The 22,855-nt window shown below is 44.6% G+C and overlaps 1 protein-coding gene across 2 annotated transcripts; it reads left to right on the forward strand.

The window, feature by feature from the left end:
- The first annotated feature begins 1,476 nt into the window (after positions 1–1,476).
- LOC129840957 (P2X purinoceptor 3-like) lies at positions 1,477–18,177 on the forward strand. 2 transcript variants are annotated; one of them, XM_055909024.1, is made up of 12 exons: positions 1,477–1,702; positions 2,161–2,296; positions 2,855–2,926; positions 3,241–3,310; positions 3,561–3,654; positions 10,099–10,176; positions 10,290–10,431; positions 12,562–12,698; positions 16,487–16,580; positions 16,829–16,894; positions 17,203–17,280; positions 17,673–18,177. In XM_055909024.1, the coding sequence occupies exons 1-12, from the start codon at positions 1,581–1,583 to the stop codon at positions 17,793–17,795; spliced, it is 1,212 nt and encodes a 403-aa protein (XP_055764999.1). In that variant the 5' UTR covers positions 1,477–1,580; the 3' UTR covers positions 17,796–18,177. The 2 variants fall into 2 exon arrangements, with proteins under 2 accessions (XP_055764999.1, XP_055765000.1); XM_055909025.1 differs by lacking the exon at positions 2,855–2,926.
- The last annotated feature ends 4,678 nt before the right edge of the window (positions 18,178–22,855 follow it).

The following is a 22,855-nucleotide window of genomic DNA, read 5'->3' on the forward strand; positions in this document are numbered from 1 at the left end:
TAGTCTAGTATCTTTCAGTCTATGGAAAAGCCCTATATAAATACAATCAATTATTATTCATTATTAAAGGGCTACTTTTCAACCGTATTCATTATCTCCAGCACCAAACCATACGTGAAAACAGAGCATGGTCAAAAAAGACAAGAAGAAAGGTTCTGGAAAATGCTTCTCTGTGACATCACAGGGTAGGATTAAAAGGAAGACCAACAGTGATTTTCAAAACCTGCAACGGGTTTCTAGCTAGAGGGAGGCTATTTTCTTGTTCCCCACGCCACCGTGAATGTCATAGTGTTTGGAAATCACTGTTTTTAAATTTGTTAAAACTTTGATTCATATTGTTTTAAACAAAATGTAGAAGTACACCGTTTTCACATATGTAGACACTGGTATTGTGCTGGAGAAAATGAAAATAAGGCTGAAAAGTGGTGGAGCCGTACGTTAGGTTATATGTTCATCTTTCAATGAGCATGGTCAAAGACAAGGGGATGCATCCCAAATGACGCCCTATTCCCTTCATAGTGCACTACTTTTGACCTATGGACCCTGGTCAAAAGTAGGGCATTATATAGGGAATAGGGTGCCATTTGGGATAAAGACACGGTTGAAACATCGGGTGAAATCGCTATATATGAAAATGTATCTATAACATGCTATGGTCATGGACTTCTAGACCTCAGGTTAAGGGCCAAAGACAACAGATGAGGAAATGAACAATCAAGGTTACTGCTCATTAAATGTTAGTGTGTGCGCGTGTCTGTGTCTGTCATTAATTGTAATGGGATTGTATTTTACTTCGAACTCCAGTTTTGGTAATTTTACTGAGGATGCTGACAGACTGACTGGCACCACTCAGGAAATGAATCTCCTCCTCCTTAACTCTCAAGTCTGTTCCTCATCTTTTAGTGTGTGTGTGTGTGTGTGTGTGTGTGTGTGTGTGTGTGTGTGTGTGTGTGTGTGTGTGTGTGTGTGTGTGTGTGTGTGTGTGTGTGTGTGTGTGTGTGTGTGTGGAGAGCATTAGGGGAAGCAGAAGAGAAGAAAGAAAGATAAAGAGGTTGAGAGTCAATCTGGTAAGTGGAGGAAAGAAAAAAGCAGAGACAGAAAGAGAGAGGGGGAGGGAGGGAGGGGGGTAAAGAGAGGGGGAGGGAGGGAGTTAGAGAGAGATGGAGAGAGCGAGGTAAAGAGAGAGATGGAGAGGGGGGTAAAGAGAGAGGGGGAGGGAGGGAGGGGGGTAAAGAGATGGAGAGAGCGAGGTAAAGAGAGAGATGGAGAGGGGGGTAAAAAGAGAGATGAGAGAGGGGGGTAAAGATGTTTACCATTTCACTACTTCAGCAGCGACATTGAGGTCTGTTATTTGGACCTTTTTGAAAGAAGAGAAGAATAGGATCAGGTTGCTTTTTTGGAACAAATAGCAGTGTTTTAGTGTGTAGGGAAACCAACACATCTTGAGATTTGTCTTTTGTTTTGGGGGGGGGGGGGTAGCTAAGTCACATACTGTACACACTCTCTGAAGAGGCATTCTGTGGATTGTTGGCTGTGACACGTTGAATTTATTGGGTGTTGCGGGTTGCCTCAACGCCAGGATGTGGACGTTTATCACGGACTTCTTCACCTACGAGACCACCAAGTCGGTGGTGGTGAAGAGCTGGACCATCGGGATCATCAACCGCGTCGTTCAGCTCCTCATCATCACCTACTTCATCGGGTCAGTAGTATCGCTCTATCACTCACATTCTGGATCTCCCGGTGAGAGGAATTGGTTGAAAGACGTCTTTTCAACGTCTTTCATTGGAGAAACAGGAAAAAGTCTCCGCACACTTCCAGTCAGACGCACATTTCTCATTATAAAGGCTGTGCTTTATGTATTTTCAACGTCTTTTCAACCAAACGTTTGTTTCAACGTCTTGTGCTTATGGAGCTCAATCTTACAAATCTATTGTTTGTTAATTAGAATCTCTTTCAGCCCAACAAAGGGCTAGTCTTTAAAGACTCATAGAGCATTCATTATTGCTCTACTATACGTGACAGAAAGAGAAGGGAAACTGTGATTGAATGATTTTCCCATTATGTTATCTCAACCCCGCTTATGCAATGTTATCTCTCTCCAACCCCCCCTCTCTTCTTCTATCTCCTTCTTCCTCTCCTCTCTTGCACCTCTCTCAGGTGGGTGTTTGTGCATGAGAAGGCGTACCAGATCAGAGACACGGCTATAGAATCGTCTGTCATGACCAAAGTCAAAGGCTTTGGACTGTACAACAACCGAGTCATGGACGTAGCTGAGTACGTCACCCCCTCTCAGGTAACACACAAACACACGCAAACATCTGTACGCACACACACACACACACACACACAGGACACACACACAGACAGGCGACACTCTATTGATTATGGTCTGAGATATTTGGATGCCTTATGTTGATGTTGACAATTGGCATTGATTGATTGACTAAGGAGCCTTTGTATAGTTGTTGTATAGCCTCTGTCTCCTCTGCTTGCTCAGTCTTTCTTTATATTTGGGTTGTTGTAGGCGCTTTGTGGGTAGTGGATTTGTTAAAAGCCCTTTAAACACCACTTAATACTTGACACAAAATGGATACCAAATATTGATACTGAGGTATGTGTGGATTATGACATCAGGTTTGATGTGATGGTCAATGGAAATGGGAGTGTTTTTGATGCTGTGTGTGTGTGTGTGTGTGTGTGTGTGTGTGTGTGTGTGTGTGTGTGTGTGTGTGTGTGTGTGTGTGTGTGTGTGTGTGTGTGTGTGTGTGTGTGTGTGTGTGTGTGTGTGTGTGTGTGTGTGTGTGTGTGTGTGTGTGTGTGTGTGTGTGTGTGTGTGTGTGTGGTCTGACAGGGGGCCTCTGTGTTCTGCATCATCACTAAATTCATCACCACAGAGAACCAGGTGCAGGGATACTGTCCCGAAGTGAGACCACTTACTCTACCATCGGGCCTCTGTTGTCTCCCCCCCATATGTTCTCTCTCTCCTCTGTCTCTTTCTGTCTGTCTCTTTCTCTCTCTCCTCTGTCTCTTTCTGTCTGTCTCTTTCTGTCTCTCTCTCTCTCTCTCTCTCTCTCTCTCTCTCTCTCTCTCTCCTCTGTCTCCTCTGTCTCTTTCTCTGTCTGTCTCTTTCTGTCTCCTTCTCTCTCTGTCTGTCTCTTTGTGTCTGTCTGTCTCTCTCTGTCTTTCTCTCTCTGTCTCTGTATGTTACTCTAACAGTGTATTATGTGTGATGCACAGAGTGAGATGAAATACAAGTGTACACACGACAACAACTGCACTAGGTTCCTCAACAAGCCTGGAGGAAATGGTGAGGTTCTCCACTTTTTCTGTATCAATTCACTTTTTTATTGTCTTTCCTTCAGAGGATAGAAGATGTTACAGAATTTGCCAAACAGTTGCTTCCAGAATAATGGTTTGGTCTTTGTCATTTATTGTCCCTATCCGTCCTCCCCCTGTCTGTGTCATATATCCTCACTTTCTTTCTTTCTCTGTGTCTCTCTCCCCTACCTCTCTCTCTCTCTATCCCCTTCTCTCTTTTCCCTACCTCTCTTCCTCAGGTCTTCCGACGGGCAGGTGTGTACATTTCAACGACACCCTCAACACCTGTGAGATCAGAGGCTGGTGCCCGGCGGAGATCGACTACATCAAGACGTGGGTAACCGTGAGCGTGCGTGTGTATTTGACAAGGCAGCAGCTACTCTTTCTGGGGTCTGGCAAAATTAAGGCAGTTATACCATTTTAAAAACATTACAACACTAAGTGTGTGCCCTCAGGCCTATACTCCACAACCACATGTCTACAATGCAGAATCCATGTGTATGTGTGTGTATAGTGCATATGTAATCATGTGTGTGTGTGTGTGCATGTGTCTGTGCCTATGTTTGTGTTACTTCACAGTCCCCGCTGTTCTATAAGGTGTATTTTTACCTGCTTTTTAAATCTGATTCTACCGCTTGCATCAGTTACATCAGTTACCGCTTGCATCAGGGTATGCATGGGTGTCTGAGCTGTGTGCTAGTATTTTAAACAGACAGTTCGGTACCTTCACCTTGTTAACACCTCTTTTCAAAAACAAGTAATGAGGAAGTCAATCTCTCTTCCACCTTGAGCCATGAGAGATTGACATGCATGTATGTCATTAATGTTAGCTCTCTGTGTACTTTCCCAAGTCCCTCTTTGTGGCACCTGACCACACGATTGAACAGTAGTCCAGTTGCGACAAAACCAGGGACTGTAGGACCTGCCTTGTTGATAGTGTTGTTTAAAAGGCAGAGCAGCGCTTTATTATTGACAGACGTCTCCCCATCTTAGCTACTGTTGTATCAATATGTTTTGACCATGACAGTTTACAATCCAGGGTTACTCCAAACAGTTTATTCACCTCAACTTGCTCAATTTCCACATTATTCATTACGAGATGTAGTGACGGTTTAGGATTTAGTGAATAATTTGTTCCAAATACAATGCTTTTCGTTTTGGAAATATTTAGGAGTAACTTATTCCTTGCTACCCATTCCAAAACTAACTGTAGCTCTTTGTTGAGTGTTGCAGTCATTTCAGTCACTGGAGTAGCTGACATGTATAGTGTTGAGTCATCCGCATACATAAACACACTGGCCTTACTCAAAGCCAGTGGCATGTCGTTAGTATTGATTGAAAAAAGCAAGGGGCCTAAACAGCTACCCTGGGGAATTCCTGATTCTACCTGCATTATGTTTGAGAGGCTTCCATTAAAGAACACCCTCTGTGTTCTGTTAGATAAGTAACTATTTATCCACATTATAGCAGGGGGTGTAAAGCCATAACACATACATTTTTCCAGCAGCAGACTATGATTGATAATGTCAAAAGCTGCACTGAAGTCTAACAAGACAGCCCCCACAATCATTTTATTATCAATTTCTCTCAACCATGCTTGTTGAGTGTCCTTCCCTATATGCATGCTGAAAGTCTGTTGTCAATTTGTTTACTGTGAAATAGCATTGTATCTGGTCAAACACAATTGTCTCCAGAAGTTTACTAAGGGTTGGTAACAGGCTGATTGGTTGGCTTTTTGAGCCAGTAAGAGGTGCTTTACTATTCTTGGGTAGGGGATGACTTTAGCTTCCCTCCAGGCCTGAGGGCACACGCTTTCTAGTAGGCTTAAATTGAAGATGTGGCAAATCGTCCGCTATTATCCTCAATAATTTTCCATTCAGATTGTCAGACCCCGGTGGCTTGTCATTATTGATAGACAACAATCATTTTTTCACGCCTTCCACACTGACTTTACGGAATTCAAAAGTACAATTTTTGTCTTTCATAATTTGGTCAGATATACTTGGATGTGTAGTGTCAGAATTTCTTGCTGGCATGATTCAATGAATGAGGGAGCCGAGTTGGCTTTTTTCCCCAAAATGTCATTTAAGGTGCTCCATCATTCTTTATATAATTTATCTTTGTTTCATAGTATAGTTTATTTAGCTTAGTCACATTATTTCTTCATTTGCAGTACGTTTGCCAATCAGTTGGGCTGCCAGACTTATTTGCCATACCTTTTGCCTCCTCCCTCTCAACCATAACATTTTTCAATTCCTCATCAATCCAAGGGGATTTAACAGTTTTTACAGTCACTTTCTTAATGGGTGCATGCTTATTAGTAACTGGAATAAGCAATTTCATAAATGTGTCAAGTGCAGCGTCTGGTTACTCATCATTACACACCACAGACCAGCAAATATTCTTTGCATCATCAACATATGAATCACTACAAAACTTGTTGTATGACCTCTTATACACTATATTAGGCCCAGCTTTTGGAACTTTGGTTTTCCTAGATATGGCTTTTATATTGTGATCACTACATCCTATGGATTTGGATACTGAAGCAAATTTCTGCAGCATTAGTAAAGATGTGATCAATTGCTAATCATTCCTGTGCTGTTTGTAAATACCATGGTAGTGTCACGTTCCTGACCGGTTTTCTGTTATTTTGTATGTGTTTGACGGTCAGGGCGTGAGTTTGGGTGGGTAGTCTATGTTGTGTGTTTCTATGTTTGTTAAGGGTGACCTGATATGGCTCTCAATTAGAGGCAGGTGGTTTTCATTTCCTCTGATTGAGAGCCATATTAAGGTAGGTGGTTTCACATTGTTTGTTTGTGGGTGGTTGTCTCCTGTGTCTGTGTTATGTTACGCCACATGGGACTGTTTCGGTTTTGTTTGTTCGGTTTATGTAGTCTCTTCCTGTTTTCATGCGTTCTTCGTTATATGTAAGTTCTTATGTTCAGGTGCGTCTACGTCGTTTGTTGTTTTTGTAGTTAATCAAGTATAGTTCGTTTTGTGTCTTGTTTAAATAAATAGTATGTCATCACACAATGCTGCATTTTGGTTCAATCCCTGCTCCTCCTCTTCGGATGAAGAGGAGGAGGAAAGCCGTTACAGGTAGATTGACTGACAACCTGAACCAGGTTGCAGGCACTGGTTACAGTTTGAAGTTGTTTCCTGAGTGGGCAGCTTGATGAGAGCCAGTCAATATTTAAATCACTCAGAAAATATACTTCTCTGTTGATGTCACATACATTATCAAGCATTTCACGCATATTATCCAGATACTGACTGTTAGCACTTGGTGGTCTACAGCAGCTTCCCACAAGAATGGGCTTTATGTGAGGCAGATGAACCTGTAGCCATATTACTTCAACAGTATTTAACATTAGATCTAAGCTTTATAGGAATGTGGTTCTTTATATACACCGCAACACCGCCCCCATTGGCATTTCTGTCTTTTCGGTAAACATTATAACTATGTATTGCAACCACTGTATCATCAAAGGTATTATCTAAGTGAGTTTCAGAGATAGTCAGAATATATATATATATATTTTTTTTTTCACCTTTATTTAACCAGGTAGGCTAGTTGAAAACAAGTTCTCATTTACAACTGCGATCTGGCCAAGATAAAGCAAATAAGGGGCTTTGGTGACAAAAACGGATGGCACTGTGATAGACTGCATCCAGTTTGCTGAGTAGAGTATTGGAAGCTTTTTTGTAAACGACTTCGCTGAAGTCGAGGATCGGTAGGATAGTCAGTTTTATGAGGGTATGTTTGGCGGCGTGAGTGAAGGAGGCTTTGTTGCGAAATAGAAAGCCGATTCTAGATTTAATTTTGGATTGGAGATGTTTAATATGAGTCTGGAAGGAGAGTTTGCAGTCTAGCCAGACACCTAGGTAATTGTAGTTGTCCGCATATTCTAAGTCAGAACTGTCCAGAGTAGTGATGCTAGTCGGGCGGGCGGGTGCGGGCAGCGAACGGTTGAAAAGCACGCATTTGGTTTTACTAGCGTTTAAGAGCAGTTGGAGGCCACGGAAGGAGTGTTGTATGGCATTGAGGCTCGTTTAGAGGTTAGTTAACACAGTGTCCAAAGAAGGGCCAGATGTATACAGAATGGTGTCGTCTGCGTAGAGGTGGATCAGGGAATCACCCGCAGCAAGAGCGACATCGTTGATATATACAGAGAAAAGAGTCGGCCCTAGAATTTAACCCTGTGGCACCCCCATAGAGACTGCCAGAGGTCCTGACACCAGGCCCTCCGATTTGACACACTGAACTCTGTCTGAGAAGTAGTTGCTGAACCAGGCGAGGCAGTCATTTGAGAAACCAAGGCTGTTGAGTCTGCTGATAAGAATACGGTGATTGACAGAGTCGAAAGCCTTGGCCAGGTCGATGAAGACAGCTGCACAGTACTGTCTTTTATCGATGCCGGTTATGATATCGTTTAGGACCTTGAGCGTGGCTGAGGTGCACCCATGACCAGCTCTAAAACCGGATTGCACAGCGGAGAAGGTACGGTGGGATTCGAAATGGTCAGTGATCTGTTTATTAACTTGGCTTTCGAAGACTTTAGAAAGGCAGGGCAGGATGGTTATAGGTCTATAACATTTTGGGTCTAGAGTGTCACCCCCTTTGAAGAGAGCTTTCCAATCTTTAGGGATCTCGGACGATACGAAAGAGAGGTATATGAATGACATATGAATGTCATCTGTTGCAAGCAAGTTATTGACTTCATGGACCTTGTTTCTCAGACTGCATATGTTACTATGGGCTATTTTTTAGCACTTTCCTGGATTGCTTGATTGTTTTTAATGCTTTACTGGGAAGTTTATCAGAGGTAGACTTGATAGTGCAGGGTGAGCTGCACAAAGTGGTCTTCCTACTAGGGTACACTCCCTCAGTGCTAACAGTGTAACTCTGGTTCATAGGCTCATGATTACTGCATCCAATAGCTGTAGGGTCAATAACGGTATTCAGGGCAATTAGGGGGACATAAATTAAGTTATTTACATTGTGTCTGCCAATGCCTTTATGATAATGTACATTTAATGCAGCATTATGACATCTCAATGGTAGGGATTAGCTGAGCTGGTCTTGGGTCATTGATAAGTCATTGTTTCAACGCAGCCTTGAAATGCAGGCGCCAAGATGATTTGGATGGACTCTGTCATTCCTGTAGAGTATCTTCTGTTTCCAGAAGGTGTCAAAGTTATCTATAAAGGTGACTCAAGCAGAGCTACAATAATATTTTTGCCAGATGTGTAAGGCCAGTAGCCTGCTGAATCTTTCACACCCACGGCCCAACGATGGTACTGGTCCTGAAACGATTGGCCGTTGTTTTGAGTTTTTCAAGAAGACCCCTGTTGCCAGAGGACGCTGTCTTCGACGTCGGGTGACGTATCTCCATGGCTGGTTGGCTGGGTCGAGAACAGCTCTGTTCTCCAGGGAAGGGTGAGACACCTTCGGGGATGGAACCCTGCTGAGCACCGGCCAGTCGGCTGTGGAGAGCCGACACGGCGGCGACACTTCCAAATCAAATGCATTGGTCACATACACGTGATTAGCAGATGTTATTGGTCACATACACGTGATTAGCAGATGTTATTGGTCACATACACGTGATTAGCAGATGTTATTGGTCACATACACGTGATTAGCAGATGTTATTGGTCACATACACGTGATTAGCAGATGTTATTGGTCACATACACGTGATTAGCAGATGTTATTGGTCACATACACGTGATTAGCAGATGTTATTGGTCACATACACGTGATTAGCAGATGTTATTGGTCACATACACGTGATTAGCAGATGTTATTGGTCACATACACGTGATTAGCAGATGTTATTGGTCACATACACGTGATTAGCAGATGTTATTGGTCACATACACGTGATTAGCAGATGTTATTGGTCACATACACGTGATTAGCAGATGTTATTGGTCACATACACGTGATTAGCAGATGTTATTGGTCACATACACGTGATTAGCAGATGTTATTGGTCACATACACGTGATTAGCAGATGTTATTGGTCACATACACGTGATTAGCAGATGTTATTGGTCACATACACGTGATTAGCAGATGTTATTGGTCACATACACGTGATTAGCAGATGTTATTGGTCACATACACGTGATTAGCAGATGTTATTGGTCACATACACGTGATTAGCAGATGTTATTGGTCACATACACGTGATTAGCAGATGTTATTGGTCACATACACGTGATTAGCAGATGTTATTGGTCACATACACGTGATTAGCAGATGTTATTGGTCACATACACGTGATTAGCAGATGTTATTGGTCACATACACGTGATTAGCAGATGTTATTGGTCACATACACGTGATTAGCAGATGTTATTGGTCACATACACGTGATTAGCAGATGTTATTGGTCACATACACGTGATTAGCAGATGTTATTGGTCACATACACGTGATTAGCAGATGTTATTGGTCACATACACGTGATTAGCAGATGTTATTGGTCACATACACGTGATTAGCAGATGTTATTGGTCACATACACGTGATTAGCAGATGTTATTGCGGTTGAAGCGAAACGCTTGTGCTTCTAGCTCCGACAGTGCAGTAATATCTTACAAGTAATATCTAACAAATTACACAACATATACCCAGTACACACAAATCTAAGTAGGAATGAATTAAGACTGTATACATATGGACGAGCGATGTCAGAGCATACGTCGCGCTCAGATGTGTATGTTGATGAATGAACATGGTCTTCTTTCTGACCTTCCCTCAGGCATCCTATGATGGAGGTGGAGAACTTTACCATCTTCATCAAGAACAGCATCCGTTTCCCCCTCTTCAACTTCACCAAGTGAGGATGATGATGATGTTGATGACAGAGATAAAGATAATCATGTAACAACTCTAACTGTCTCTCCTGTGTGTGTGTGTGTGTGTGTGTGTGTGTGTGTGTGCATGTCTCAGGGGTAACTTCCTGCCCACCATCACCCCTCAGTACATCAAGGCGTGTAACTTTGACCATGAGAACAATACCTACTGTCCCATCTTCAGGGTGGGGGACGTCATCCGCTATGCACACCAGAACTTTACCACGCTGGCACAGAAGGTATGGTGGTTCACTCCCAGGTGTATATCCATACGAGTATATTAACTTGACATACAGTTCATTCAGAAAGTATTCAGACCCCTTCACTTTTTCCACATGTTGTTATGTTACAGCCTTATTCTAAAATTGATTAAATTGTTATTTTCCCTCATCATTCTACACACAATGCCCCATAATGACAATGCAAAAACAGGCTTTTGGATTTTTTGGGGCAATTTCTTTTTTTTAATATAAAAAACGGAAATATCACATTTACGTAAGTATTCAGACCCTTTACTCAGTACTTTGTTGAAGCACATTTGGCAGCGATTACAGCCTCGAGTCTTCTTGGGTATGATGCTACAAGCTTGGCACACCTGTATTTGGGGAGTTTCTCCCATTCTTCTCTGCAGATCCTCTCAAGCTCTGTCAGGTTGGATGAGGAATGTCACTGCACAGCTATTTTGAGGTCTCTCCAGAGATGTTCGATTGACTTCAGGTCCGGGCTCTGGCTGGGCCACTCAAGGACATTTAGGGACTTGCCCCGAAGCCACTTCTAAGTTGTGTGGCTGTTTGAACAGAGGTCCTGAGCAGTCTGGAGCAGGTTTTCATCAAGGATCTCTGTAGTTTGCTCCGTTCATCTCCCAGTCCCTGCCGCTGAAAAACATCCCCACAGCATGATGCTACCACCACCATGCTTTACCGTAGGGATGGTGCCAGGCCAGAGTTCAATCTTGGTTTCATCAGACCATAGAATCTTGTTTTTTTTTGGTGCCTTTTGGAAAACTCCAAATGGGCTGTCATGTGCCTTTTACTGAGGAGAGGCTTCCGTCTGGCCACTCTACCATAAAGGCCTGATTGATGGAGTGCTGCAGAGATGGTTGTCCTTATGGAAGGTTCTCCATCTTCACAGAGGAACTCTGGGGCTCTGTCAGAGTGACCATAGGGTTCTTGATCACCTCCCTGACCAAGGCCCTTCTCTCCCAATTGCTCAGTTTGGCCCGGGTGTCCAGCTATAGGAAGAGTCTTGGTGGTTGCAAAGTATTTCCTTTTAAGAATGATGGAGGCCACTGTGTTCTTGGGGACCTTCAATGCTGCAGAAACATTTTGGTACCCTTCACTAGATCTGTGCCTCGACACAATCCTGTCTCAGAGCTCTACAGAGAATCCCTTCGACCTCGTTGCTTGGTTTTTGCTCTGACATGCACTGTCAACTGTGGGACCTCATATAGACAGGTGTGTGCCGTTCCAAATCATGTCCAATCAATTGAATTTACCACAGGTGGACTCCAATCAAGTTGTAGAAACATCTCAAGGATAATCGATGGAAACAGGATGCACCTGAGCTCAATTTCATTTACATTTACATTTAAGTCATTTAGCAGACGCTCTTATCCAGAGCGACTTACAAATTGGTGCATTCACCTAATGACATCCAGTGGAACAGCCACTTTACAATAGTGCATCTAAATCTTTTAAGGGGGGGGGGGGCAGAAGGATTGCTTTATCCTATCCTAGGTATTCCTTGAAGAGGTGGGGTTTCAGGTGTCTCCGGAAGGTGAATAGTCTGAATACTAGCAAATAGTCTGAATACTTATGTAAATTAGATATTTCTGTTTTTAAAAACTATATACATTTGCAAACATTTCTAAAAAACAGTTTTTGCTTTGTCATTATGGTTATTGTGTGTAGATTGATGAGGGGGGGAAATTATTTTATCCATTTTAGAATAAGGCTGTCATGTAACAAAATGTGTAATGAAGGAAAGGTTCTGAATACCTTCTGAATGCACTGTATTACTATTGGTGGCACCTTAATTGGGGAGAACAGGTTCTTATTCATGACTGGAGTGGAATCAGTGGAATGGTAACAAATACATCAAACACGTGGTTTCCAGTTGTTTGATGCCATTTCAGTTGCCCCGTTCCGGACGTTATTAGCAGCCTCCTGTGATTTCTATCCACAGTAATTTCCATCGATACCAGTCTTTTTATATACTCACATATTATGCTCTCTTTCTCTCTTTTTCCTACCCATCGGCTGTATTCACTCCTTCCCCTTTAGGCTACATTCAAATGCTGTCTTTTTCCAACTCTCCTAAAGTAACAAATGAGAGAGATTTTCTAAATGCATGTCAACCCCTTCCTACAGGGAGGGGTGATAGGTATAAAGATTGGCTGGATGTGTGACCTGGACCAGTCAGAGGATGAGTGTAACCCCTCCTACTCCTTCACCCGGCTGGACGCCATGTCGGAGAAGAACAGCGTCTCCCCCGGGTACAACTTCAGGTAGCCATGACCTCTGACCTCTGGCCTTTAAGAGAGTGAGCCCCATAGAGATACATAGAGATATCTAGATGTACATAACCAGTTTTTGCATGGACATTGCCATTGAGGGCGTACACCATTTTAAAGTAGTCAAATGGGAGGGGATTCCTATGGGTTGGGAGTGATCAGTCAATGATCAGAGCATTGTCTTCTTCATCAAATTGGGTTGCCTATGGGTAATAAATGGCTTTAAGCTAGATCAGTGATTTTACCATGGCACAGCTTGATGGAAGAAAAAATTCAGTCTGACACCTAAAATGTCCCTATTAATTGATTTAGTGTAAATTAACTCTGTCTTATCTGATCCAAACTGCAAGTCATCTACTTCTGTGACAAGCATTTTTATAGATTAAATCGGGTTTATTTGAACTATTGTCACGATCGTCGTAACTTTGAATAGAGGACCAAGGCGCAGCGTGATAGAAAGACATCTTCTTTTATTATGAAGACGAAACAAACGAACAAAAACAACAAACAGACGACCGTGAAGCTATTCAAACAAATAGTGCTGACACTAAACACTACACATAGACAATTACCCACAAATCCCCAACACAAAACAAGCCACCTATATATGATTCTCAATCAGGGACAACGATAGACAGCTGCCTCTGATTGAGAACCATATTAGGCTGAACATAGAAACAGACAAACTAGACACACAACATAGAATTCCCACCCAGCTCACGTCCTGACCAACACTAAACAAGCAAAACACACAAGAACTATGGTCAGGATGTGACAATACCCCCCTCCTGAGGTGCGGACTCCGGACGCACCCCTAACACTCCAGGGGAGGGTCTGGGTGGGCATCTGTCCGCGGTGGCGGCTCCGGCGCAGGACGTGGCCCCCACTCCACCATAGTTAATACCCGCTTTGGTGGCTCTGGCAGATCCTGGCTGACTGGCGGCTCTGGCGGATCCTGGCTGACTGGCGGCTCTGGCGGGTCATGGCTGGCTGACGGCTCTGGCGGGTCATGGCTGGCTGACGGCTCTGGCGGGTCATGGCTGGCTGACGGCTCTGGCGGGTCATGGCTGGCTGACGGCTCTGGCTGGTCATGGCTGGCTGACGGCTCTGGCTGGTCATGGCTGGCGGAAGGCTCTGGCTGCTCATGGCTGGCGGAAGGCTCTGGCTGCTCATGGCTGGCGGAAGGCTCTGGCTGCTCATGGCTGGCGGAAGGCTCTGGCTGCTCCTGGCTGGCGGAAGGCTCTGGCTGCTCCTGTCTGGCGGACGGCTCTGGCGGCTCCTGTCTGGCGGACGGCTCTAACGGCTCCTGTCTGGCGGACGGCTCTAGCGGCTCCTGTCTGGCGGACGGCTCTAGCGGCTCCTGTCTGGCGGACGGCTCTGAAGGCTCAGGACAGACGGGTGGCTTTGAAGGCTCAGTACAGACGGGCGGCTTTGCAGGCTCAGTACAGACGGGCGGCTTTGAAGGCTCTTGGCAGACGGACAGTTCAGACGGCGTTGGGCAGACGGGCAGTTCAGGCGCCGTTGAGCAGACGGGCAGTTCAGGCGCCGTTGGGCAGACGGGCAGTTCAGGCGCCGTTGGGCAGATGGGCAGTTCAGGCGCCGTTGGGCAGACGGGCAGTTCAGGCGGCGTTGGTCAGACGGGCAGTTCAGGCGGCGTTGGGCAGACGGCCGACTCTGACCTGCTGAGGTGCACAGTAGGCCTGGTGCGTGGTGCCGGAACTGGTGGTGCCGGACTGGAGACACGCACCTCAAGGCTAGTGCGGGGAGCAGCAACAGGACGCACAGGACTCTGGAGACACACAGGAGGTTTGGTGCGTGGTGTAGGCACTGGTGGTAATGGGCAGGAGACACGCACCATAGGGCTATTGCGAGGAGCAGGAACAGGGCACACTGGTTTCTCAAAGCGCACTATAGGCCTGGTGCGTGGTGTCGAAACTGGTGGTACCGGACTGAGGGCACGCACCTCAGGGCGAGTGCGGGGAGAAGGAACAGTGCGTACAGGGCTCTGGAGACGCACATTAGGCCTAGTGCGTGGTGCCGGAACTGGTGGTACCGGGCTGGGGACACGCATCTCAGGGCTAGTGCGGCGAGCAGCAACAGGACGCACAGGACTCTGGAGACGCACAGGAGGCTTGGTGCGTGGTGTAGGCACTGGTGGTAATGGGCAGGAGACACGCACCATAGGGCTAGTGCGGGGAGGAGGAACAGGGCTCTGGAGACGCACAGGATGCTTGGTGCGTGGTGTAGGCACTGTCTTAACCAGACGGCTAGCATGCACCTCAGGACGAGTATGGAGAGCTGTTCCCGGTGACATCAAATCCCGCACACGCTCCTTCAAGAGGATACGGTGCTTTATGCTCCACAACAGCACTTCCCTCATTTCGCTCTCCTCCAATTTCCCCATTAATTCATCCACAGTCTCAGCTTCACTCCCCTTACTCACCTCCAATTCCACCTCGACTGGCTCTGGTTCCATCTTCGGCTCCTCACAGTAAGCACGGGGAGCTGGATCAAGTCTCCTACTTGACCCAGCTACACTCCCCGAGAGCCCCCCCCCAAGAAATTTTTGGGGTTGCCAGCCGCTCTGCCGTGCTAGCTCCTCATACCGGCGCCTCTCTGCTTTCGCTGCCTCCAGCTCAGCTTTGGGGCGGCGATATTCTCCCGGTTGTGCCCAGGGTCCTCCGCTGTCCAGAATTTCCTCCCAATTCCTGTAATCCTGCGTTTGCTGCTGCTGCCTTGAATCACGCTGCTTGGTCCTTGTTTGGTGGGTAATTCTGTCACGGTAGTGTTGTGGTGAATGAGTGGACCAAGGTGCAGCGTGAGAGAAATACATCTTCCTTTTATAAGACGTAACACGAAAACGAAACACTCTTACAAAACGAACAAAACAATAAACGACCGTGAAGCTACAAACGAAAGTGCACACACAAGCTACTAACGTTCAACATAGACAATTACCCACGAAAGCCTACTGTCTATGGCTGCCTAAAATATGGCTTCCAATCAGAGACAATGAATTACAGCTGTCTCTGATTGAGAACCATTCAGGCAACCATAGACTTGCCTAGACAACTATACTAAGCCCAACCCCATTCACTCAACCCCCTATACAATACAAACACCCTAAACTAGACAAAACACACAAGCATCCCCCATGTCACACCCTGACCTAACTAAGCTAATAAAGAAAATCAATATAACAGAGGCCAGGGTGTGACAGTCCTCTTTTCCTACGTCTTTTCTTCACGCAATGACATGGACCTGGGCCTGTCCCCGGGAGAGCAGTATATCTTTCTCGTTGGACTCATTAAAGGAAAAGGCTTCTCCAGTCTGTGGTGATTAATCCCAGTTCTGATGTCCAGAAGTTATTTTCGTTCATAAGAGACAGTAGAACCAACATTATGCACAAAATAAGTATAAAAAGAAGTTACGAACAACGCGAAAACCGAACAAAACAGCACAATTGATTACGGGCATGTAAAATGTCAGCCATCCTCTTCTGCGCAATTTTCCAAAACCGAAAGAAAATTATGTACTTTTTACTCCATACATTTTCCCTGACAACCAAAAGTACTCGTTGCATTTGGAATGCTTAGCAGGACAGGAAAATGGTCTAATTCAGACACTTATCAATAGAACATCCCTGGTCATCCCTACTCCCTCTGATCTGGCGGACTCACTAAATACATGCTTCGTTTGTAAATAGGGACTTGGGGTAGGATTAACTGTCAACCCATGTGCATTGCCCATGTCCTTACTCTCTGTCCATGTTGTGCTGATAGGTATGCTAAGTACTACAAGATGGACAACGGGACAGATTACCGTACTCTGCTCAAGGCCTATGCCATCAGGTTTGATGTGCTTGTCAATGGAAATGTGAGTGATTTTAACGGAAGTGTGTGTGTGTGTGTGTGTGTGTGTGTGTGTGTGTGTGTGTGTGTGTGTGTGTGTGTGTGTGAGAGAGAGAATATGTCTGTGGTTTGCATGAGTCTAATTGCCTATGTGGGTCCATGACTGTTCTACATATATGTGTAATTAGATGGGTGGGTCATGTGTGTGTGTGTTTACTTCTGTAAAATACTTAACCCCTTCAAAAAATGTTTTACTTAACTTGTTTCTTACAGGCAGGGAAGTTTAACATGATCCCGACTCTGATCAACATGGTAGCTGCCTTTACGTCAGTTGGAGTGGTGAGCCCTTCTTTTCAGTTGCTACTTTCTATCCACAAAGTATCCACACCGTCTCTAGGCTAGTTTTTAATTAAAACATATCTGTTCCACCTTCAGTCTCTTAACTTTGTATTAATATTATCCACACAGTCTCTATTGGCTAGTTTGAAAATGTCTCGCCAACTGAAGTTATTTCCGGGGGAAATAAAATTATTATTTTCTACTCTCTTCTCCTTTCTTCTCATCTTCTCTCCTCTCCTAATTTCTTGAATTCCTTTCTATTCTATTTTAAAACCTTGTTTTCTTTCTCTGCCTTGGATTGGTTGCAGGGCACTGTGCTTTGTGACATCATACTCTTGAACTTTCTGAAGGGAGCAGAGCAATACAAGGCTAAGAAGTTTGAGGAGGTAAAGTTTGAGGCAAGACACCAACCCTGCTTACTGTGATATAGATATTTCTCTTAATAACAAGTGTCAGCCTTTGCAAGCCTGGGGCCCCATCTCAGAGTAGGAGGGCTTATCTAGGATCAGCTCACCCCTGTCCCGTGATCTTATTCATTGTAATCTGAAAGGCAAAACTGATATTAAATCAGTAAGCCTACTCTGAGAAGTTGATACATACGGCCCAGAGGAATAGTTGAAACTAAGGGGCAAATTCTAACTTCCACTTAAATCATGCATTGATAGCAACTGGAGACTAAGTGAAAATGTGCTCCTGATGTTCTTGAAGTGTTTACAATTCAATAAAGTCATTTCCTCTCTCTCTCCCCCCCTCCCCCAATCTACCATTACTCCATTAGGTATCAGACACGCAGATCGAGAACTCCTTATCCAGCAATGGGCTGTATCGGAGTAGGGAGTTCATTGGAGTAGAGAAGCAGTCAAATGACTCAGGGGCCTTTTCCATTGGGCAATACGGCTAACGGACAGCCAATGGAATGGAAAGGGGTGGGTGGTGGCAATTTGGGATGTTTGGCTGCAAATGTAGGTTTAGGGTGATATTGCCCATAGACCATAATCTTGGATCAGTTTAACATTTTCCTCACAAAATGGTTATGGTAAGGATTGGGGAAGGGGAAGCAGATCCTGGATCTGTATCTAGGGTAGACTTCACTCCGGACAGAGAATGCATATATGTGTAGCATTGTAATATCCCTAATATTTCACATGAACCTGTAATTTACCTGTAATGTTTTCATAGTGGAGGTTGTATGTGTAATCCTTAACTTTGCATGTGACCCACCATGGACTATTGTATTTGAACTCCTACCTCTACAAAGCATTAAAGTCTACCCACAACTTAAATAGAATGATGTCACTTAAATTTGAATCTCGTTTGATTCTGCCAGAGACTCAAATCCTGCTGGAAACAGACAAACAAATACTCTAGTTGTTTACTTGCTTAACACTTTTTATTTCTATTTTTCATGCATTTTTTAGTTTGCAGAAAGCAGGCACATCTCTCTGTGGTTTGGTTTTAAAGTGGGACATCTGTGGGTTGGGATCATTAGAGAAAGGAGCAGGGTGAGTGCGGAATGGCACCCTATCCTTTAAAGTGCAATATTTTGACCAGGCGACCCATTGCTGCTTCGTACTAAGTATGTGAGTGTGGATATTGGAAAAGACCCACAGTCTCTCTCTCTCTCCTCAAACTCTGTTCTAGAAGGAGCACACGTAGCTCTTCTTGGTGAAACACGTGTGGTCGTTCCACTTCCCAATGCCTTGGAGATAGAGAACACATATACAGAGAGACAGACAGACAGAGGTTCAAAATACCATCTCTTCCCTCCGCCATTCATTCTAACTTCCTCCCCACCACCTTCCATTAAATGTTTATTTCACGTTTGTCATTTTAGCCGTTAATTAGCCACTGCATTCAACTAAGGTAGGTAAAAACAAACATATAGCGCAGCTATTGCAAGTAAAAACCATCCATCCCTCTCTCCTTCCCATCACTCCTCCCTCCATCCATCTCGTACTGCTCCAGTTCATCAGCACACGGTCCTCGCGGCTCGTCCAGCAGGCGATGGGCTCCCCAGGGGTTCAGGTTGGAGCCGTGGGTCCACACAAACTTATACAACACTGAGAGGAGGAGGGAGAGAGAGAGAGGTGGTCAAAGGAAGAGAGAGCGATAGAAAGACAGGTGTTGAGAAAATATGCACAGCGCATTCTGAATGTATTCAGACATCTTCACTTTTCCCACATTTTGTTACTTTACAGCCTTATTCTAAACTGGATTAAATAAAACATGTTCCTCATCAATCTACACACAAAACCCCATAATGACAAAGCGAAAACAGGTTTAGACATTTTTGCAAATGTATTATAAATAAAAAAACTGAAATACCTTATTTACATAAGTATTCAGACCCTTTGCTATGAGAATGGAAATTGAGCTCAGGTGCATCCTGTTTCCATTGATCATCCTTGAGATGTTTCTACAACTTGATTGGAGTCCACCTGTGGTAAATTCAATTGATTGGACATGATTTGGAAAGGCACACACCTGTCTGTATAAGGTCCCACAGTTGACAGTGCATGTCAGAGCATAAACCAAGCCATGAGGTCGAAGGAATTGTCTGCATGTCATGAGTGAAGACATAGGCCTAAGAAAAAAATTACAATCATTTTTATCGTGTTACCTTCAGATGAGTCCCGTGTCACTTGTGGCGGGGCGTAGAGCAACGGAAAACACCTTCGTGTTCGTGACAGTCTTATGTCTCCATAGAGGGGTCAAATACGTTTTCCAGGCCAAGCTGTTTGGACGCTACAGGCGTTTTTGGGAGAAGACTGATTTTCGAGATGTCTCCTGTAGCTTTAACTCAGCCCCCTTCCACCTCCGTTGCAGAAGGCCCACGTCAGTGGATGAGGTGGATTGAGACAAAGGCCGTGCAAAAACACAGATATCTCTAGCTTAGACACATTTTGATGGGGATTTTTCTATTTATTATGCCTGAAGCGGAGCATTGGGGGGGCCTCAAGCGAATAATTATTATATATTTTTTTGAATTATGCCCAGCTCATGAGGCTTCTTGATTTTAATTTTATTTAACCTTCATTTAACTAGGCAAATCAGTTAAGAACATATTCTTATTTACAATGACGGCCTACAAATGATGTGAGGCCTGAGGCAATTGCCTCTTCTGCCTAATGGTAAATCCGCCAGTGGGAGCAAGATGGATACATTAGATGACACCTCTAATTAAGACATTGGATTTAACACATCCCTTCACTCACTGTATTACCATTGTATTGATATGGACAGGCTGACTGACTACAGGAAGAGCAATAACATGCTTTGAAAGTGTCATAATGTCGTTCTCCTGTCATATAGAATGTTGTTTACCTCTGCGTCGGTGAAGTTGAGAGGAGCCTTGTAGTACTTGATACAGTAGGAGGCCAGCCTGTACCAATCTTTATAATTCTTCAGGTCACAGGCTCTGGGCCTGTCACACGCTGCCGTCTCCTCCTGGAGATCCACTGGGACAGCATCGCCGCCTAGGGAACAATGATGGAATAACTACTCTCCTGGGGTCTGATTTACTAAGAAAATCCGCCACAACAGCCACAAACGGAACATTCCTATGACATGCACAGGCCTCTAACAGAACTCTCCCATTCCATAATTCACTCAACTGATCAATGCGCACACCGTATAGCCCAGGGGCCTAAGAAATGCCTTCCTAAGACCTCTAATAATATGTTTTCTAAAGCTGCCATCCCAGATATTGTTGTTGTACTATTATTATTTCGTATATATTGCATATTTTAACATTGTATTATATTAAAAGTATTGTGTTAGTTTAGGGTTTTACTATTTGATCATAATCTATCATTGTAAATTGGTGTACAATTCAGTCTATGACTGCTAGAAACCAATAACATCTACTGCAAAAAAAATACTTTAAGTGACTACGTTTGCGCAAAGAATGCATCTAATTTTTCATTTGGACATAAAAGAGGAAAGCACATTTTCAGCTTCAAAACAGATTATTTTTTCGAATGTACGGTCGATAATCACCATAAAAAATTGAAATAAAACTTTCAGCACTATCATCAAAACCAGGGTGCAACTTTCACTGGGGACGGGGGGACATGCCCCCCCCCCCCCCCCCCCCCCACACACATATTTTTGTCCCCACTCAGTTTTATCATTGGAATGTGATACAAAATGTGGCAACTGTTTGGTTTAGGACCATGCGTACGCCTCCGAGCGGGATTGAGCCACCGGAGGGGCGAGTTTCTCTAGGTAATTTGAGTGGCTCCGCGCACTAACCGATTGTACGTGCCACAGCCTCTGACACAATCAACAGTGGCACAATCATTTAGCGCACGGCCCATTTGACAACAATAGATTTTCTGGCCCCAGTCAATTTGACAACAAGAACTGGGTGTCCATCTTTTGTTGACCAATAAGAAGGGTGCACCATTAGAATGCAATTTTGTGGGCCTCCCGGGTGGCGCAGTGGTCTAGAGCACTGCATCGCAGTGCTAACTGCGCCACCAGAGTCTCTGGGTTCGCCCCCAGGCTCTGTCGCAGCCGGCCGCGACCGGGAGGTCCGTGGGGCGACGCACAATTGGGCTAGCGTCGTCCGGGTAAGGGAGGGTTTGGCCGGGAGGGATTTCCTTGTCTCATCGCGCTCCAGCGACTCCTGTGGCGGGCTGGGCGCAGTGCGTGCTAGCCAAGGGGGCCAGGTGCACAGTGTTTCCTCCGACACATTGGTGCGGCTGGCTTCCGGGTTGGAGGCGCGCTGTGTTAAAGAAGCAGTGCGGCTTGGTTGGGTTGTGCTTCGGAGGACGCATGACTTTCGACCTTCGTCTCTCCCGAGCCCGTACGGGAGTTGTAGCGATGAGACAAGATAGTAATTACTAGCGATTGGATACCACGAAAATTGGGGAGAAAAGGGGATAAAATAAAAAAAAATAAAAAAAAAAGAATGCAATTTTGTGTGCCACAATAAATAAATAAATATTGTGAAACACTATCATTCCACTATTACTGTAGCTGTATTAAAGACATTTTCTGAAATTACCTTGCAACAATATTACATATAGTTCCTTTACAAAAACGAATGCATGTCACACCCTGATCAGTTTCACCTGTTCTTGTTATTGTCTCCACCCCCTCCAGGTGTCGCTTATTTCCCCCAGTGTATTTATCCCTGTGTTTCTTGTCTCTCTGTGCCAGTTCGTTTTGTATGTTTAAGTCAACCAGTGTTTTTTCCCCCCGTGCTCCTGCCTTCTCTTTTTGCTAGTCCTCCCGCTTTTGACCCTTGCCTGTTTCTGGACTCTGGTCAGGCAGGCGGTCAGGCATTCTGCCTGCCTTGACCACGAGCCTGTCTGCCACTCTGTACCTCCTGGACTCTGATCTGGTTTTGAACTTTTGCCTGTCCACGACCATTCTCTTGCATCTTCAACTCAAACCATCTGCCTCCTGTGTCTGCGTTTGGGCCTCGCCTTGTGTCATGATTATGCAAAGCAAAAAATAAGCAACATTTGCACAATGTAATCTGAAAAATAACTTTACCAGAATGTGGACTAGGTTGCTTCTCCCTCTTTCATACTCCCTCTCTCTCACACATTTGGTACTCCCCTCTTTTATAGCAAATGTATTCTCAGCTCTTCCCTGTAATTCTCACCCCGTCCTTACAGATACCATAATGTCTTACTTCTGCATTATCATCATCATCATCCTGATCTAGTTCCAATAAATTGTTTGATACACTGATGGATGGATGGATACATTGATTAATTGTTTGTGTGTGCTTGTTCTATAGTGTATTTTGGGGTGGCAGATTTTCTGTGTCCTTAAAATACCCTCCCCACCCCTCTCCTTTTGTGTCCCAAATGGCACCCTATTCTTGTGGGTTCTGGTCCAAAGTAGAGCTCTATATAGGGACTACGGTGCCATTTGGGACGCAGACTTCCTGTTAACACTGTTGTGGTGTGGTGACACCAGCAAGTTTCATGATTTATTGTCATA

The sequence above is a fragment of the Salvelinus fontinalis genome, chromosome 42, assembly GCF_029448725.1.
Source record: "Salvelinus fontinalis isolate EN_2023a chromosome 42, ASM2944872v1, whole genome shotgun sequence".
NCBI classification, from domain to species: Eukaryota; Metazoa; Chordata; class Actinopteri; order Salmoniformes; family Salmonidae; genus Salvelinus; species Salvelinus fontinalis.